Source organism: Rhinolophus sinicus, chromosome X (assembly GCF_036562045.2).
Source record: "Rhinolophus sinicus isolate RSC01 chromosome X, ASM3656204v1, whole genome shotgun sequence".
Lineage (NCBI taxonomy): Eukaryota > Metazoa > Chordata > Mammalia > Chiroptera > Rhinolophidae > Rhinolophus > Rhinolophus sinicus.
In genome coordinates this window covers 74,802,201-74,819,802 of record NC_133768.1, presented here as the reverse complement: position 1 = coordinate 74,819,802, position 17,602 = coordinate 74,802,201, and the positions used below count along the sequence as shown (strand labels likewise).

At 37.8% G+C, this 17,602-nt stretch overlaps 1 protein-coding gene across 5 annotated transcripts in view; it reads right to left on the bottom strand.

Moving 5' to 3' along the window:
- COL4A5 (collagen type IV alpha 5 chain) overlaps window positions 1-17,602 on the bottom strand; it is a 373,394-nt gene that overhangs the window by 167,821 nt on the left and 187,971 nt on the right. For all 5 annotated transcript variants that reach the window (XM_074323261.1, XM_074323263.1, XM_074323262.1 and 2 more), the window contains 4 exons: window positions 3,385-3,477; window positions 1,802-1,872; window positions 1,104-1,295; window positions 149-317 (listed from right to left, as the gene is read on the bottom strand). In XM_074323261.1, the coding sequence (XP_074179362.1) occupies window positions 149-317; window positions 1,104-1,295; window positions 1,802-1,872; window positions 3,385-3,477 (525 nt within the window). The remainder of the gene's footprint in view (window positions 1-148; window positions 318-1,103; window positions 1,296-1,801; window positions 1,873-3,384; window positions 3,478-17,602) is intronic.

The window sequence follows — 17,602 nt, the reverse complement described above, 5'->3', positions numbered from 1 at the left end:
TGTTCCCTTGCTAAGGAGATCTGAAAAACCCAAATATAAGTGTCCAGGGAAACAACTCTCTCATGATGGGAAGCCAAGAATGGCCAAAGACAATTCCTTTCTGTTTTTAAGCACCAAATAAAAACCAAAACAACCATAGTAAACTCACCTGGTATTCCTGGCTGTCCTGGATTTCCTGCCATACCTTGTATGCCTTTTTCACCTACTGCGCCTGGAGGTCCAATACCAATAGGGCCCATAGGACCCCTATTCCCTGGGAGACCTGGCAAACCTGGGTTTCCAGGGGGACCTCTTTCCCCCTTAAAAGCAATTCCACCCTGTAAAGGGAAAAGTTTAATACAGAAACATACAGATATGACAGCTCTCTGTAGGTTGGCATTTCTGAATACAACTAGAGAAATGATACAGCCATAAATAGCTCTTCTTAAAAGCTGTGTGTTATTATGGGATGGGATGTGTGATCACTCCCCTTATTCAGTCGTTCAACAAGTATTTTTTGAGTTCCTACCATGTGCCAGGTGCTGGTGATACAGACAAAGAATAAAGATAGACAAAAAAACTTTGCCTTCATTAAGCTTATATTCTAGCATAAGTTAAGAAGTATATAGTCTAGCTTATATTTTATATATCACTTCTCACATAAAGATCCAGGGTTGTGTATTGTACACAAAAAGATACTGTTCACATATGTTCAATCTTTCGGTTCCGTGGCACATTTAACATGGCCATCTACTCACACTAATCTGTAAGTTTAAAAACCAAATTAGACTTCTGCCTTGTGTCTAAATAAACCCAGACAAGGATATGTGGGGTAAGAAAAGGGGAACTTCCCACTGACCCATAAGCATCTTAACCTCCTGCCCAGCTATTCATAGCCAGTATTACTCAATATAGTAATGGGTTAAAGAGAAGGAAATTATAAAACAACTGAGAAAAGAGTGCTAAAGAAACCTACATAGTCAATAATAATGTATAAATGCTATATATTAATCACATGCTTTTAAGCATCGATTGGGTGTTCATCTCAGCATTAGTCACATCCTAGGAAACATCCCAAAGTAACAATTTGACATCACCAAACCAAGAATATCAAACCAACTCACAGGTTCTCCTTTGCGTCCAGGAAGCCCTGCCAATCCATCTTGACCAGGGGTGCCAGGTAAACCAGGGAGTCCTGGGGCTCCAGGAAAACCCAACTCCCCTTTGTCACCCTTCATTCCTGGAAAAGTGAGGATGTCGCCAGGTTCACCTTTAGGTCCAGGAAAGCCTGGAGCACCTGGAGCTCCTGGTATGCCCTGAAGGGGGGAAAAAAGAAAGAAAGGAAAGGAAAAGGAAAGGAAAGGAAAAGGAAAGGAAAGGAAAGGAAAGGAAAGGAAAGGAAAGGAAAGGAAAGGAAAGGAAAGGAAAGGAAAGGAAAGGAAAGGAAAGGAAAGGAAAGGAAAGGAAAGGAAAGGAAAGGAAAGGAAAGGAAAGGAAAGGAAAGGAAAGGAAAGGAAAGGAAAGGAAAGGAAAGGAAAGGAAAGGAAAGAAATAAAAGAGAGAGGGCAAACAAAGAAAGAGAAATCAATTTTTTTTCTAACACTTTCCTCTTTCCAGTTCATCCTATCAACCCACCCAGTAATATTTAGTACACAAAGCTATAAATCAAGTGAACAATGTGAGTCAGGGGGAGTCAAGGAATGAAATAAATCACAATTTAATTAAAAAAACTAAATTTCTTTTATATATATCCAAAGGTGAAAATCAAAGTGCAAATGGCTTTCTTCTACATCATTTGTTCTATAATATACTCAAAACTTACTGTTAATCCTTTGGGACCAGTTGCACCAGTGTGTCCTTTTTCACCCTTCTGTCCAGGGAAACCAGGAGATCCTAACACACACACACACACACACACACACACACACACACACAAACACACACACACGATAGATAGATAGATAGATAGATAGATAGATAGATAGATAGATAGATAGAGAGATAGAGAGATAGAGAGATAGATAGAGAGATAGAGAGATAGAGAGATAGGCAGATAAAATAAAACAATGTGAGCTTTGAGCTTGAGCCCATGACAAAGCATGTAAAAATCATCAAGTCAGGAAGTAAAGTTTTAAAATAAGAACCCCATTAAATCCCATTTAACAATTCACATTTTTATTTTCCAATTTCATGCTCTCAAAATGAGGAAATCATCCTTCCTTTTAGGTAAATCTAACATTTCATGTTACACACAATATTGTGTCTTTAAGTATTTCCAAATCCAAAGCCTCTCAAGAGATCACAGCTACCAAGTATATGCACAGAGTTGCACAGGCTCCTTTATCACATCATCAACACAACAAGGCGATAAGGACCAAGTCTGCATATCTTTCTTTGTTCAGACTTAAACAATTTTCCTAGAGCCTTACCAGTCCTTTCTTTGGTTTCTCACTCCCTAAAATTTGGTTTATAAGAAATCTTTGGTACTCAAACAATAGAGAAAATATTAAAAAAATCAGGCATTCCCAAAGTGGATCCCTGAACACGCTGCATCAGCATCATCTGAGTACTAATTAGAAATGCTAATACTTGGGCCCTCTCAGATTTATTGAATCAGAAACTTTGCAGGTGGGACAGAGCAATCTGGGTTTCAACACAAGCTTTCCCATATTTGAGAACTAGACTGCAGGGAAAAGGCTGGATTATTAATTTCCAGTGGCAGCTATAAGACTTACTAAACATCTATTTCCAAGCGTCAAATGAATTGGTTTCCTTGGAAGACACACTACACAGAAAGGTAACACATCTGGGGTCTGTTCTCAGCCCTGACACAGACATAGAGTGTGATTTCAAGAAAATGTAATATTTTGATATCCCAAAGGTAGTTGAGTAAAAGACTTGTGGTGGGTCTGATGGATATCAAATATGGTTTTGATTGGAAACACGGAAGGAAAAGTTATATACAGAAAGGGAAATACTGGCAGTTGGTTAACAAACTCCAGTAGAAGCTCCATTCCTTAATGACAACATATAATATATCCCCAATGACTAGAAGCTCGCCACTGGAAACTACGCTAAGGGGGCAGGCATTATGAAATTTTCCCTCAATTTTCTGGAAAGAAGAAGTCTAACTCTAAGTTATTTTCCTCATCATATAATAAACAGGGAAGATATTTCTCCTGGAATAATATTGTCAAAATGCTTCAATAGAAAATGTTGGTAGCTTCAGGTATTAGAAAGAAAAGTATAATGTATTTCACAGCAGATAGAGGCATTTCAAATTTAATTATTTATTGATGAGTGACTAGGTATAGAATGAGAAACTAGCATCATTCTAAAACTAATAGCTCACTAAAGGCTGACCAAGAAATATTTAAAAGGTGGCCCTGAGGTAGGATGTTTTACCTGGAAGACCTGGAAGACCTGGCAAACCAGGTTGACCTGGAGGCCCTGAAATACCGGTTCCAATACAGTTGAAGCAGGTGTCACCCTTGTCACCTAAACAAAATAATAATACAAACAAATTTTAATTTTCTATCTTCTTTAGATAGATTCTACAGAAGTTAGTCCTAAGGGACAACATTCCTAACTAACAGTGTAGTTAGAGAAGCCTATGTCTAGAATCAATTCATTTGATAACTCTTTATTGAATACCTACTCTGTGCCAAGCACTGTCCTAGGTGTTTGTGATACAATGGTAAACAAATCAGACAAAAATCCATGCCTTTGCAGTGCTCACATTCTATCAGTGGAAAGGCATAATAGACAATGGAGTTAACAAATTATTAAATTATATATGTATATATATATATATATATACACACACATATATATGTATATATACACATATCTATCTATCTATATACATATGTATATATATACATATATACATACATGTATATATATCTATATACACACACACACACATATATATACATTTTAAGAAAAGAAAACTGTATTAAAATTATAGTACTCAATACATACCGATAACAAAAGATGAATACAAGTCACGTTTGACTTCTGCAATTACAAGAGGTGCTCAAAGTGCTTACCGTCAGCGTCCTGACACTTCTGATTACAACCAACTACTGCTTGAGCAACGTTGACCAAAGGGTCCACTTGTATAATTTTTACACACACACACATCAATATCAAAAGGAGTTATGTTTGTATAAAACATTACAGAGCTGGGTAAGTTGGATTGGATATGCTAGGGATGGGTGGCAGGTTGCAATTTTATATAGAGTGGTCAGGACAGACGTCATTGAGAAGATGATACATAATAAAAACAAAAAAACTTGAAGGACAGGGCATGTACACAAAAGTGTAGAGTATTCCAGGCAAAAAGAATTGACATGTTTGGCATAAAAAAGTGACATCAAGGAGACCAAATTTCTGGAGTAGAGTGAGAAAGGGGAACTAGGGTCAGACAGTTAACAGGTTATATATAACATATATAATAAAACATCACATTGGCAACCGTAAATACTGTGGTTTTTAATCTAGTAGAAGAATTTAAACAGAAAAGCAAAATGACATAAATTAAGTTTTAAAAGGATGACTCTGGCTGCTATATTAAGAATAGAATCTAAGAGCAAGGATGGAAGCAAGAACCACTAAAGTGGCTACTGCTACAGTGATCTAGGAGAGATGGGAGCTCATCCCAGAGTGACAGCAATGAACATGATGAGAATTGGTTAGGTTCTGAACATATTTTAAAGTAAAACCAATGAGATTTTCTCATGGATCACATATGGAATATAAAAGAAGAGGAGAAGCAAGGATGATTCTAAGGATTTTAGATCAAGCAACCAGAAGGCTGGGGGCCTGCTTTTAAGTAAGAAGAGAAAGACGTTACTAGAAAAATTGTAAGGGAGGAGGTGGTAGAGATTGGTCTTCAAGTTGATCAGGCTGTGAAGTTCAAAATGTTAAGTAGACTGTTGAATATATTAATCTAGATAAAAAGACTTACATCTGGACAGGAGACATAAATTTGGAAGTCACTGGCAAGTAGATGTTATTTAAAACCAGAGGTCTAATGAATGAATTTAGAATACAAGAGAAGAGGAACAAGGACTGAACTCTGGGGCATTCTAAAGTTAAAAGTTGGATAGATAATTCTAGAATGCATATGTGAAATGAAAGGCAAGCCAAGACTTAATACAAAGCTACAATAATTTAGAGAGTTTAGCATTGATGAAAGGAGAAAAAACAGAACAATGGAACAAAATAGAGGTTATAAACAGACTCACACATATACAGTCATAAGATTTACAACAAAAGTGTTAATGCAATTCAGTGGGAAAATGGTGGTCTTTTGTACTATGAATCAAATGCATATCCATATGGGAAAAAGTGACCTTTGATCCCTGCTCCAAACTATATTCAAAAATTAAGTGAATATAAATCAAAGATCAAAATGTAAAAGGCAGTGATGACAGAAATGCGGCAGTGTAGGGGTGCTCCTTGAAATCTCCCCTGGAAGTTACAACAAAATGAACAGCTAGGTTTCAGGTGTACAATTCTGATATATATCATCTATATATTATACTGTGTGTTCAACACCCAGAGTCAGTTCTCCTTCCATCACCATATATTTGATCCCATTTACCCACTGCCACCCCAATAACCTTTAATTTAAAAAAATGAATAGCTATAATTCAACAAAGGATACCCTATGCAAAACACAAGTATGTCTGAAAGATCTGCACACCATAACATCTGAAGGTGGGCAAATCAGATGAACCAGGGAGGAAGGAACAAGTAAGATCAGAGATGTGGGCCACAGGATGCAGCCTGGAGCTCATTGCAGTTTCGGGAGAGGAAAGGATTCAGGCTGCAGGTGCACTTTCTGTGGCCCAGTCTTGCCTGAGGGATCAACAGATAATAGGGTTAAAACCCAGCAATCGGGGCAGAGACCTTCGGGCAAAGACTGAATATAGAAAGGTGAGAACTATGGTTTAAGCTCTCACTCCTAGGCAGAAAACAGCAAACAAAGACACGGAGCCTGGCTGACTCCCCGCACCCACCCTCCCAGAGCTTGCCTCGACCCCCAATGTGAGAAGCATGCTCTGCAAGAAACAGTAGCAATGTCACATTAAAGAACAGAATACCTACAGCCCTGAGAATGGGAGCAACGGGCAGACACACAGCGTGACTAATTCTGGCGATAGGGAAAGACATGTAGGGGTGAGAGAGCTGTGGGCTGGAAGTCGCCTTTACTGAGAGCCACAAACCCACTAGCCGACTCTTACAGCCCATCCCGCCCCGACTTTTCAGGGTGGATCCCTGTGGGGGCAACCAGAGCCACTAAGAGACACAGGATCTGCATCAGGCTGCAGGGGCAGCACTGCGATTTCAGAAACTCAGAACTCTATCATCCTCCACATCCTCCCACAGAGGTGCTGCCCTGACACTCAGGCTACCTGATCACAGAGGAGAAGCCCACCTACCATTTCATGAGAAGCCAAAACAGTGCAAGAGAAAATTAAACACTACAGTGTGAGAAAAAATAAAAGGTTGCAGCGGAAGAGAAAATAAAATGTTCCACCAACACTTGCTAGAAAGGAAAAGAAAGACATCTTCATACCAACCTGCTGCAGAACCCACTCCTGTAGATGCCCAGGAAGAGAAATAATCACTAATTGCCATGAATAACCAAGGTAACAAGGCAGCTCAGAAAGAAAGTGAAAAGTCTCTAGAAAATGAACTTAAAGACATGGAAATATGTGATTGAAATGACAGAGAATTCAAGATTGCAGTTCTGAAAAAACTCAACGAGATGCAAGAAAACACACACAGGCAGTTTAACTCAGAAACACAATAAAAGAACAAAATGAACATTTTACCAAAGAGATTAAAATTAAAAAAAAATAACCAAATAGAAATTCTGGAGATGAAGAACTCAATAAAAGAGGTGAAGAATGAAATAGCCAGCTCAGGAAATAGAGCTAAGCAGATGGAGGAAAGAATTAGTGATATCGAAGATAGAAATCTGGGAAAGATACAGATGGAAGGAGAGAGAGACTTGAGAGTTAAAAGAAATGAAAGAACTCTACAGGGACTATCTGACTCCATCAGAAAGAGCAACATAAGAATAATGGGTGTACCAGAAAAAGAAGAGAGGGAGAAGGGAAAAGAGAGGCTATGCAAATAAATAGTCTACAAGAACTTCCCAAACCAATGGAAAGAACAGGATCTTCAAGAAGTAAACAAAACACTTAATTACATCAATCCAAACAGGCCATCTCCAAGGCACATTATACTGAAGCTATCAAAAATTAACAACAAAGAAAGAATTTCCAGCACAGCCAGGGAAAAGAAGACAGGAACATGTAAAGGAAAGCCCATTAGATTACCATCAGATTTTTCAGGAGACACTTTAGAAGCCAGGAGGAAGTGGAATCAAATATTCAAACTATTGAAAGGGAGAAATTACTACCCCAAAATAATATATCCAGCAAAAATATCCTTTAGATATGAAGGAGGAATAAAGACCTTTCCAGACATATAGAGCAGAGAGAATATCCCACCACAAGGCCTGCATTACAGGAAATACTGCAGGAGACGACTTGACCTGAAACAAAACTTCTAAAGAATTTTTTGAATGGCAATCCCTATACAGAATAGGGCATTATACACTTAAACATAACATAAAGGGTAAAGAAGATAACAACATAAAAAAAAGAAAGAGAAGAAAAAGACAACTTGCTACTGCAACTCAGAAATCAACTCACAGCATAAATAGGGATAATTTGTGACAATAAAAACATAAAAGGGGAGAGTAAAGGTCTGAATTTGCAAAGGGGAATGGAGATAAGAAGTGTGCTGAAGAAAGAAATTACTGTACATATGAAACTTTCTTTTACATAAACATAATGGTAACCACTCAAAAATATCCAGATCTGAGACACGTAACATAAAAAATGGGAAACAGAACAAAAAAGATCATAGAATACCACCAAACAAAAATAACAGACATAAACACAAAGGCAAAGAAACAATGGAGACGCTATACTAACAGAAAAGTAAAACTGCTATAGGAAATCCTCACATATCAATAATCACTCTAAACATAAATGGACTGAACTCACCAATAAAAGGGCACAGAGTAGCAGATTAGATTAAAAAAACCCAACCGTATGCTGCCTCCAAGAGACACATCTCAGCTACAAAGACAAATAGAGACTCAAAGTGAAAGAGTGGAAAACGATATGCCAAGCAAATGGCATCCAGAGAAAAACAGGTGTAGCCATTATTATATCAAATGAAACATACTTCAGGATAAAAAGGTAAGAAGAGACAAGAATGGATATTTCATAAGGATAAAGCGGACAATACAACAAAAAGCATAACACTTATCAATATATATGCCCCCAGTCAGGGATTACCAAAATACACAAAGCAATTATTAAGACAACCAAAGGAAGAGTCAGAAAAACACAATTATACTACAGGATATAAAAGCCCTATTGATAACTATTGATAGATCATCCAAACAGAAAACATGAAAGGAAATATCAGCCTAAATGACACATTAGACCAAATGCACATAATTGACATTTGCAGAGTATTTCATCCTAGAGTTATGCATTCTTTTCTAGTGCACATGGAACATTCTCAAAGATAGGCCATATGGTGGGACACAAAACAAGCCTCAGCAAATTTAAGAAGGTTGAAATTATACCAAGCATATTCTCCGACCACAACACTTTGAAATTGGAGATCAACTGCAAAAAGAAAGTAGAAAAAACCATCAATACTTGGAGATTAAACAACATGCTATTAGAGAACAACAGGGTCAAAGCAAAAATAAAAGAGGAGGTCAAAAGGGGCATAGAAACAATCAACAATGGATCCGGATAAAAATGGCAGCATGAGGTGAGCCTTTGTAAAGCTCCCGTGGAATTTACAACTAATCGAACAACAATAACTCCACAAAGGACTCCCTGCACAGCACAAAGGCAACACGAAGAGGCCCACTACTGAATTCACCTGAAGGTGGGCGAATCGTGCCAGCAGGGGAGGAGGGAAGGGAGAAGAGCGGAGACGGAGCAGTGCGGGCTCACAACGAAGACCTAGCTCAGTGCTCCAAGCTCCCTGCAACCCGGAACTACTGCAGCTGCAGGAGAGGGAAGAACTCGGACTGCTAGGGCTCCGCTGATAGCCCACAGAGCTAAGGGGGCAGCACATAACACAGCTGAACCCAATCCTCACGGCAGAGACCTAGGAGAAAAGATTGAGGGAAGGCTGAAAACGGTGGTTTAAGCCATCACTGCCGAGCAGAGAACGGAAGCCTTAGGCACTGAGACTAGCTGCCCCCTCCCTACCCTCCCAGAGCTCGCCCCGCCCCCACCTGCCTGGTGATAGACGTGGAACAATAGCAGTGTCAGATCAAAATAAGAGAATATTTGCTGTTCTGAGAACTGTGGACCGCAGACACAGATTCGCAGCCCAACTAGTTCCCGCAAAGGTGAGGGAGCTGTGGAAGCAGAACCGGCTGTGGTGGTGGTCGCCGCCATTGCTCTGGGCCACCTCTCACAACTCACCCCACCCCTGGCCCCACCTATCTGGGCGGATCCCTGCGGAAGTAAACAGAACTCCTGAAACATATGGGCTCTGAATCTGGTGCAGGAAGAGCTTCGGAACTTCAACAGCTCTACGCATACCTACACGGACACTGCGCCCTGTGACCCAGGCGAACTATTAACAGAGGAGAAGCCTGTCTCCAAGGGAATATTGCCATTGTGTGAGAAGCTAGAATAATGCAGAGATAACATAGCACTACCGTGTGAGAGAGAAGAAAAAGGCTGCAGTCGGAGAAAAAATGAAACATTCTACCAACAAGTACCGGAAAACAAAAGAAACACCTCTTCCTATCAATCTGTTGCAGAAGCAACTCCTGTAGATGTCTAGGAAGAGAAATAGTAAATCAGTAATCGCCAAGATTAACCAAGGCAACAAGACAGTTCAGAAAGAAAGTGAAAAGTCTCCAGAAAAGGAACTTAAAGATACAGAAATATGTGACTTAAATGACAGAGAATTCAAGATTGCAGTTCTGAAAAAACTCAACGAGATGCAAGAAAACACAGAAAGGCAGTTTAATGAACTCAGAAACACAATCAAAGAACAACATGAGCATTTTATGAAAGAGATTGAAATTTTAAAAAAGAACCAAATAGAATTTCTGGAGATTAAGAACTCAATAGAAGAAATTAAGAATGAAATAACCAGCTTAGGTAGTAGAGTTGACCAGATGGAGGAAAGAATCAGTGACATCGAAGATAGAAACCTGGAAATTACACAGATGGAAGAAGAAAGAGACTTGAGACTTAAAAGAAATGAAAGAACTCTACAAGAACCTTCTGACTTCATCAGAAAGAGCAATATAAGAATAATGGGCATACCAGAAGGAGAAGAAAGAAAGAAGGGAACAGAGAATATATTCAAACAAATTTTCGATGAGAACAACCCAAACTTGTGGACAGAACTGGACCCTCGAATGCAAGAAGGAACTAGAACACCTAAATACATCAATCCCAACAGGCCATATCCAAGGCATACTGTAGTGAAGCTGCCTAAAATCAACAACATAGAAAGAATCCTCAAGGCAGTCAGGGAAAAGAAGACGGTGATATACAAAGGAAAGCTGATTAGATTATCATCAGCTTTTTCAGCAGAAACTCTACAAGCCAGGAGGGAGTGGAACCAAATATTCAAACTATTGAAAGAGAGAAATTATGAGCCAAGAATAATAGATCCAGCAAAGATATCCTTTAGATATGAAGAAGGAATAAAGACCTTTCCAGACATACAGAAGCTGAGAGAATTTTCTAATACATGACCTGCAATACAAGAAATACTAAAGGAGGCTATTCAACCACCTTCAACAGGGACAATTTGTGGCAACCAAAACATAAAAAGGGGAGAGTAAAGGCCTGAACCAGATTATGGGAATGGAGAAAGTAAGCGTGCTGAAGAAAATGGAATACTCTAAATATCAAACTTTCTTTTACATAAACTTAAGGGTAACCACTCAAAAAAAAATCCAGAACTGAAATATATACTGTAATAAAAGAAGAAACAGAGGGAAACATCATAGAATACCACCACACAGAAATAGTAGACAACAACAAAAAGGCAAAGAAACAATGGAGACACAGCCTTACCAGAAAACTAAAGATAGAATGACAGGAAATCCTCACATATCAATAATCACCCTAAATGTAAATGGACTGAACTCACCAATAAAAAGGCACAGAGTAGCAGATTGGATCAAAAAACTAAACCCAACCATATGCTGTCTCCAAGAGACACATCTCAGCTACAAGGACAAGCATAGACTCAAAGTGAAAGGGTGGAAATTGACACTCCAAGCAAATGGTACCCAGAGAAAATCAGGTGTAGCCATAATGATATCAGATGAAACAGACTTCAGGTGAAAAAGATAACAAGAGACAAAGATGGACATTTCATAATGGTAAAGGGACTGTACAACAAGAAGACATAACAGTCATCAATATTTATGCCCCCAATCAGGGAGCACCGAAATATACCAAGCAACTACTTACAGAACTAAAGGGAGAAAATGACCAAAACACAATTATACTACAGGACTTAAATACATCATTGGCAGCTATGGATAGATCATCCAAACAGAAAATAAATAATGGAATAGCAGCCGGAAATAACACATTAGATGAAATGGACATAATTGACATATATAGAGCACTTTATCCTAAAACATCAGACTATACATTCTTCTCTAGTGTACATGGAACATTCTCAAGGATAGACCATATATTGGGACATAAAATCAGCCTCAGCAAATTTAAGAACATTGAAATCATAGCAAGCCTATTCTCTGATCACAAGCCTTTAAAATTGGATATTGACTGCAAAAAGAAAGCAGGAAAAAACACAAATACATGGAGATTAAACAACATAATTTTAAAGAACGACTGGGTCAAAGAAGAAATTAGAGGAGAGATCAAAAGTTACATAGAAACAAATGACAATGAAAATACATCCTACAAAAATTTTGGAATGCAGCGAAAGCAGTTTTAAGAGGGAAATTTGTATCATTACAGGCCTAACTCAAGAAACAAGAAAAATCACAAGTAAATAACCTCATGTTACACCTTAAAGAACTAGAAAAAGAAGAACAAGCCAAACCAAAGGTCAGCAGAAGAAAGGAAATAACAAATTTCAGAGCAGAACTACAGAAATAGAGAACCGACAATAGAAAAAATTAATGTGACAAAGAGCTGGTTCTTTGAAAAGATTAACAAAATTGACAAACCCTTGGCTAGACTCACTAAGATAAGAGAGAAGACACTAATTAACAAAATCAGAAATGAAAAAGGGGAAGTTATCATGGACACCACAGAAATACAAAGGATCATCCAAGAATACTATGAAGGACTATATGCCACCAAATTCAATAACCTAGAAGAAATGGACAAGTTCTTAGAAACATATAGCCTTCCAAGGCTGAACCATGAAGAACTGGAAAATCTAAACAGACCGATCACCAGTAACGAAATTGAATCAGTCATCCAAAACCTTCCCAAAAGCAAAAGTCCGGGACCAGATGGCTTCACTAGTGAATTCTACCAAACCTTCAAAGAGGATCTAATACCAATCCTGCTCAAACTCTTCCAAAAATTTGAAGAAGAGACAGTACTCCCTAACTCATTTTATGAGGCCAAAATTACCCTGACACCAAAACCTGGTAAGGACAACACAAAATAAGAAAACCACAGACCAATATCTCTGATGAATACCGATGCAAAAATCCTAAACAAAATTTTAGAAAATTGGATACATTAGAAAGATTATACATCACGATCAAGTGGGGTTCATTCCAGGGGCACAATGATGGTTCAACATACACAAATCCATCAATGTGATATATCACATAAACGAAATAAAAGAAAAAAGATCATATAATTTTATCAATAGATGCAGAAACAGTATTTGAGCAGATCAGATACAACATGGATTTATGATTAAAACACTTAATAAAATGTGTATAGAAGGAAAGTACCTCAATATAATAAAGATTGTATATGACGAGCCCTCAGCTAATATCACATTTAATGGTGAAAAACGAAAGCCCTTTGCTCTAAATTCAGGAACACAACAGGGCTGTCCCCTATCACCTCTGCTTTTCAACATAGTGTTGGAAGTCCTTGCCAGAGCATTCAGGCAAGAGAAAGAAACAAAAGGCATCCAAATTGGGAATGAAGAAGTTAAATTGTCACTTTTTGCAGACGACATGATCCTTTATATAAGAAAACCCAAAAGAGTCCACCATAAAACTATTAGAAACAATGAAAAAATACAGTAAAGTTGATGGATACAAAATCAATGTACAAAAATCGATTGCAGCCCTATATACTAACAATGAATTTTCAGAAAAAGAAATGAAAAAAAAATTCCTTTTGCAACTGCAAGAAAAATGAAACACCTAGGAATAAACTTAACAAAGGATGTGAAGGACCAGTGAACTGAAAACTGTAAGGCATTTTTAAAAGAAACTGAAGAAGACACAAAGAAATGGAAAGACATTCTGTGCTCAAGGATTTGAAGACTCAACATAGTTAAAACAGCTGTATTATCCAAAGCAATATGCAGATTTAATGCAATACCCATCAAAATCCCAATGGCATTTTAAAAAGAAATCGAACAAAAAAATCTTTAGATTTGTATGGAATCACAAAAGACCTTGAATAACCAAACTAATCCTTAAGAATGAAGAACAGGGCTGGTGGTATCATCCTCCTTGACTTTAGCTTGTACTACAGGGCAATAATAATCAAAATAGCATGGTATTGGCAGAAAAACAGACACATAGACCAATGGAATAGAACTGAAATCCCAGAAATACACCCACATAAATTTGAACAGATAATTTTTGACAAAGGAGCCAAAAATATACAATGGAGAAAAGAAAGCCTCTTCAATAAATGCCGCTGGGAAAATTGGAAAGCCACATGCAAAAGATTGAAACTTAAACTGCTATCTGTCACCATGTACCAAAATTAACTCAAAATAGACTAAAGTCCTAAACATAAAACCTGAAACAATAAATTGTATATAAGGAAGCATAGGTGCTAAACTTGTAAACCTTGGGTTCAAAGAGGGTTTTATTTTTTTTTACCTCAAAGGTAAGGGAAGTAAAAGCAAAAATAAATGAATGGGACTACGTCAAACTAAGAAAAGCTTGTGCACAGCAAAAGAAACTATCAACAGAACAAAGAGACAACCAACCGAATGGCAAAGATATTCATGAAGAACACCTCCAATGAAGGGCTAATATCTAAAATACATAAAGAATTCATATAGCTCAACAATTAAACAATAAAAAAATCCAATTAAGAAATGTGCAGAGGATCGGAACAGACAATTCTCCTAAGAAGATATACAAATGGTCAACAGATATATGAAAAAATGTTCAACATCACTAATCATCAGAGAAATGCAAATAAAAAACCACAATGAGTTATCACCTCACCCCATTCAGCATGGCTGTCATCAACAAGACAAATAATAACAAGTGTTGGAGAGGCTGTGGAGAAAAAGGATCCCTCATACACTGTTGGTGGGAATGCAGACTAGTGCAGCCGCTATGGAAGGCAGTGTGGAGGTTCCTCAAAAAATTACGAATAGAATTACCATATGACCCAGCAATCCCTCTCCTGGGTATCTACTCAAGAAATCTGAAAACATTTATCCGTAAAGATACATGTGCTCCAATGTTCATTGCAGCATTATTCATGGTGGCCAAGACATGGAAACAACCGAAGTGTCCTTTGATAGATGATTGGGTAAGAAGGCGTGGTAAATATATATAATGGAACACTAGTCTGCCATAAAAAAGATAAAATAGTGCCATTTACAATACATGGATGGATCTTGTGATTATAACGCTAAGTGAAATAAATCAGACAGAAAAAGTATAGAACCATGTGACTTCACTCATACGTGGGATATAAAACTGAAAGCAACAAAAGAACAGGGCAAACAAAGAAATAAAACCTCAGACATAGACAATAGTTTAGTAGTTACCAGATGGTAAGTGGGAGGAGGGGTAGTAGACTAGGGAAAAGGGGGTCAAAAATGGTGATGTATTATAGAAATGTACACTTGAAACCTATATAATTTTACTAACCAATGTCACCCCAATAAATTTAATAACAAATGTGAAAGGGAAAATTGTAAAATTTCTAGAAGAAAACAGAAGAATACTGTCAGGTCCTTGGGGTAAACAAATATTCTACAACAGGACAGAAACAGCACTAACAATACAAGACAGCATTAATAATTGGATTTTTTTTACATTAATAATTTCTATTCAAGGAAAGAGGAGTAAAAAAGCAAGTCACAGAATGGGAGAAGATAGCTGTGATGCACTTATCCAACAACCCAATTTAAAAGAGGAAAAAACAACAACACTTAACAAGGAGAATATACATAATATAAGGAATGAGGCAAAGCATCAATAAATCATCAGGAAAATGAAAATTAAAAGCACTTTGAAAAATGGTTCAGTGATATCTATGGGAACAAAACCTACACCTATCCTATCACCCAGCAATTCCATTCCCAGGCATATACACAACAGAAAAGAATGCTCGTGTCCTATAAAAAGTATATGTATATAAGAATGTTCATAGCAGCTTTATTTATAATAGGCACAGACCAAATGTCTGTTATCATTGGAATATTTAGGTTTACAAGGTCTGCCAATTAATTTTGCGAACTTGTTGCAACGATGTTGCTAACCTTTTTTTTATATTAAAGTGATTATTCATTATGGATTTGTAACAATTGGACAAACAGTTAATCAAGTTTACCATTTAGAAGTGCTGAAAAGGCTGCCTGCAAAAGACGAAAACAACCTGAACTTTTTGCCAACAATTCATGGCTCTTGCATCATGACAATGCACCAGCTCACATGGCATTGTCTGTGAGGTTTTTAGCCAGTAAACAAATAACTGTGTTGGAACACCCTCCCTACTCACCTGATCTGGCCCCCAATGACTTCCTTCTTTACATGAAGATAAAGGAAATATTGAAAGGAAGACATTTTGATGACATTCAGGACATCAAGGGTAATATGATGACAGCTCTGATGGCCATTCCAGAAAGAGTTCCAAAATTGCTCTGAAGGGTGGACTAGGTGCTGGCATCTGTGCATAGCTTCCCAAGGGGAGTACTTCTAAGGTGACTGGAGTGATATTCAGCAATGAAGTATGTAGCCATTTATCTAGGATGAGTTCGCGCACTTAATTGTCACACCTTCGCATTTGTACAATGGACTACCAAAGAGCAGTGAAAAAAGAAACTACTACAAACAAAAACAAGTATATATCGCATAGATATAATATCGAACAAAAGAAACCAGACACAAAAGAACCTATACTGTATGGTTTCATTTATACAAAGTTCAAGATTAAGAAAACTAATGTATGATAGAGGATAAAATAGTGATTACCTTTTAGAGTGCTGACTAGAGGGCAGGAGAGTCTTCAAGAGTACTGGAAAAAGTTCTACATATTGATTTAGGTGGTAGTTAAACAGGACTGTGTGTATATAAATACGTGTGTGTGTGTGTGTGTGTGTGTGTGTGTGTGTGTGTAATGTTCCAAGGAGGGATGAAGAGAAACAGGATATGTAATGTACTGAAAACGAAGAGAGGAAAGTGATTAAAGAATGGAAAAATCAAGTAAAAGGACAGAGACTTGACATTTGGATTAGCAATGTATAAGCTGCTGGTGACTTTGACAAAAGTAGCATCTATTGAGTGGTGTGGCGGGGAGGAGTAAAATCCTTATTGGAGTATGTTTAAGAGAAAATGAGAGGAGAGTATCTAGAGACAGTGACTAGAAGATTCTTGAGGTGTTCTACTGTATGTGGGAGCAGAGGAATAGAGCAGTATCTGGCAAGAGAAGTGGAATTATTATAAAGTGTTTTTTAGACAGGGAAAAAAAAAGCATATCTGTATGTTGCTGGGAATGATGCTGTAAAGCAAAAAATTGATGACGTGGGAAATGCAAGAATTCATAGAACAAAATCCCTGGGGAGACAACAGGGAATGGAATCTATTGTACAAGTAGAGGACTTGGCTTTAGATAGGTGTATTAACAATGATAGGCAGGATGGCAGAATATATGAGCATAGATGCAAGTAGGTGCGTAAATGTCATGGTGGCAATCTATGAAAGTTCTCTTGTTACTGCTTCAATTGGTCAGTGAAGGAGGAAGCAAACTCAGAATTTTAAAATGAGAATGGAACATCTCTGGTCAAGATGGTGGAGTAGGTAAATACAGTGCTTGCCTAATTTCACGACCACATCAAAATTACAACTAAACTAAAGAACAACCATCATTGAGAATCACCTGAAATCTAGCTTAACAGAAGTCCTATAACTAAGAACAAGCAGTAGAAGCTACTTCCAGACTGGTGGGATATGCAGAATGGGGCTGGTCCCATACCCATGTATGGCAGTTAAAAACAGAGAGGGATATCATGGCTCCGGAAGTACCCCCTGTGGAAGAAGACGTATCAGCCCTATACCAGGCTCCTTAGCCCATGGTTCCAGTGTTTGGGAGAGAAG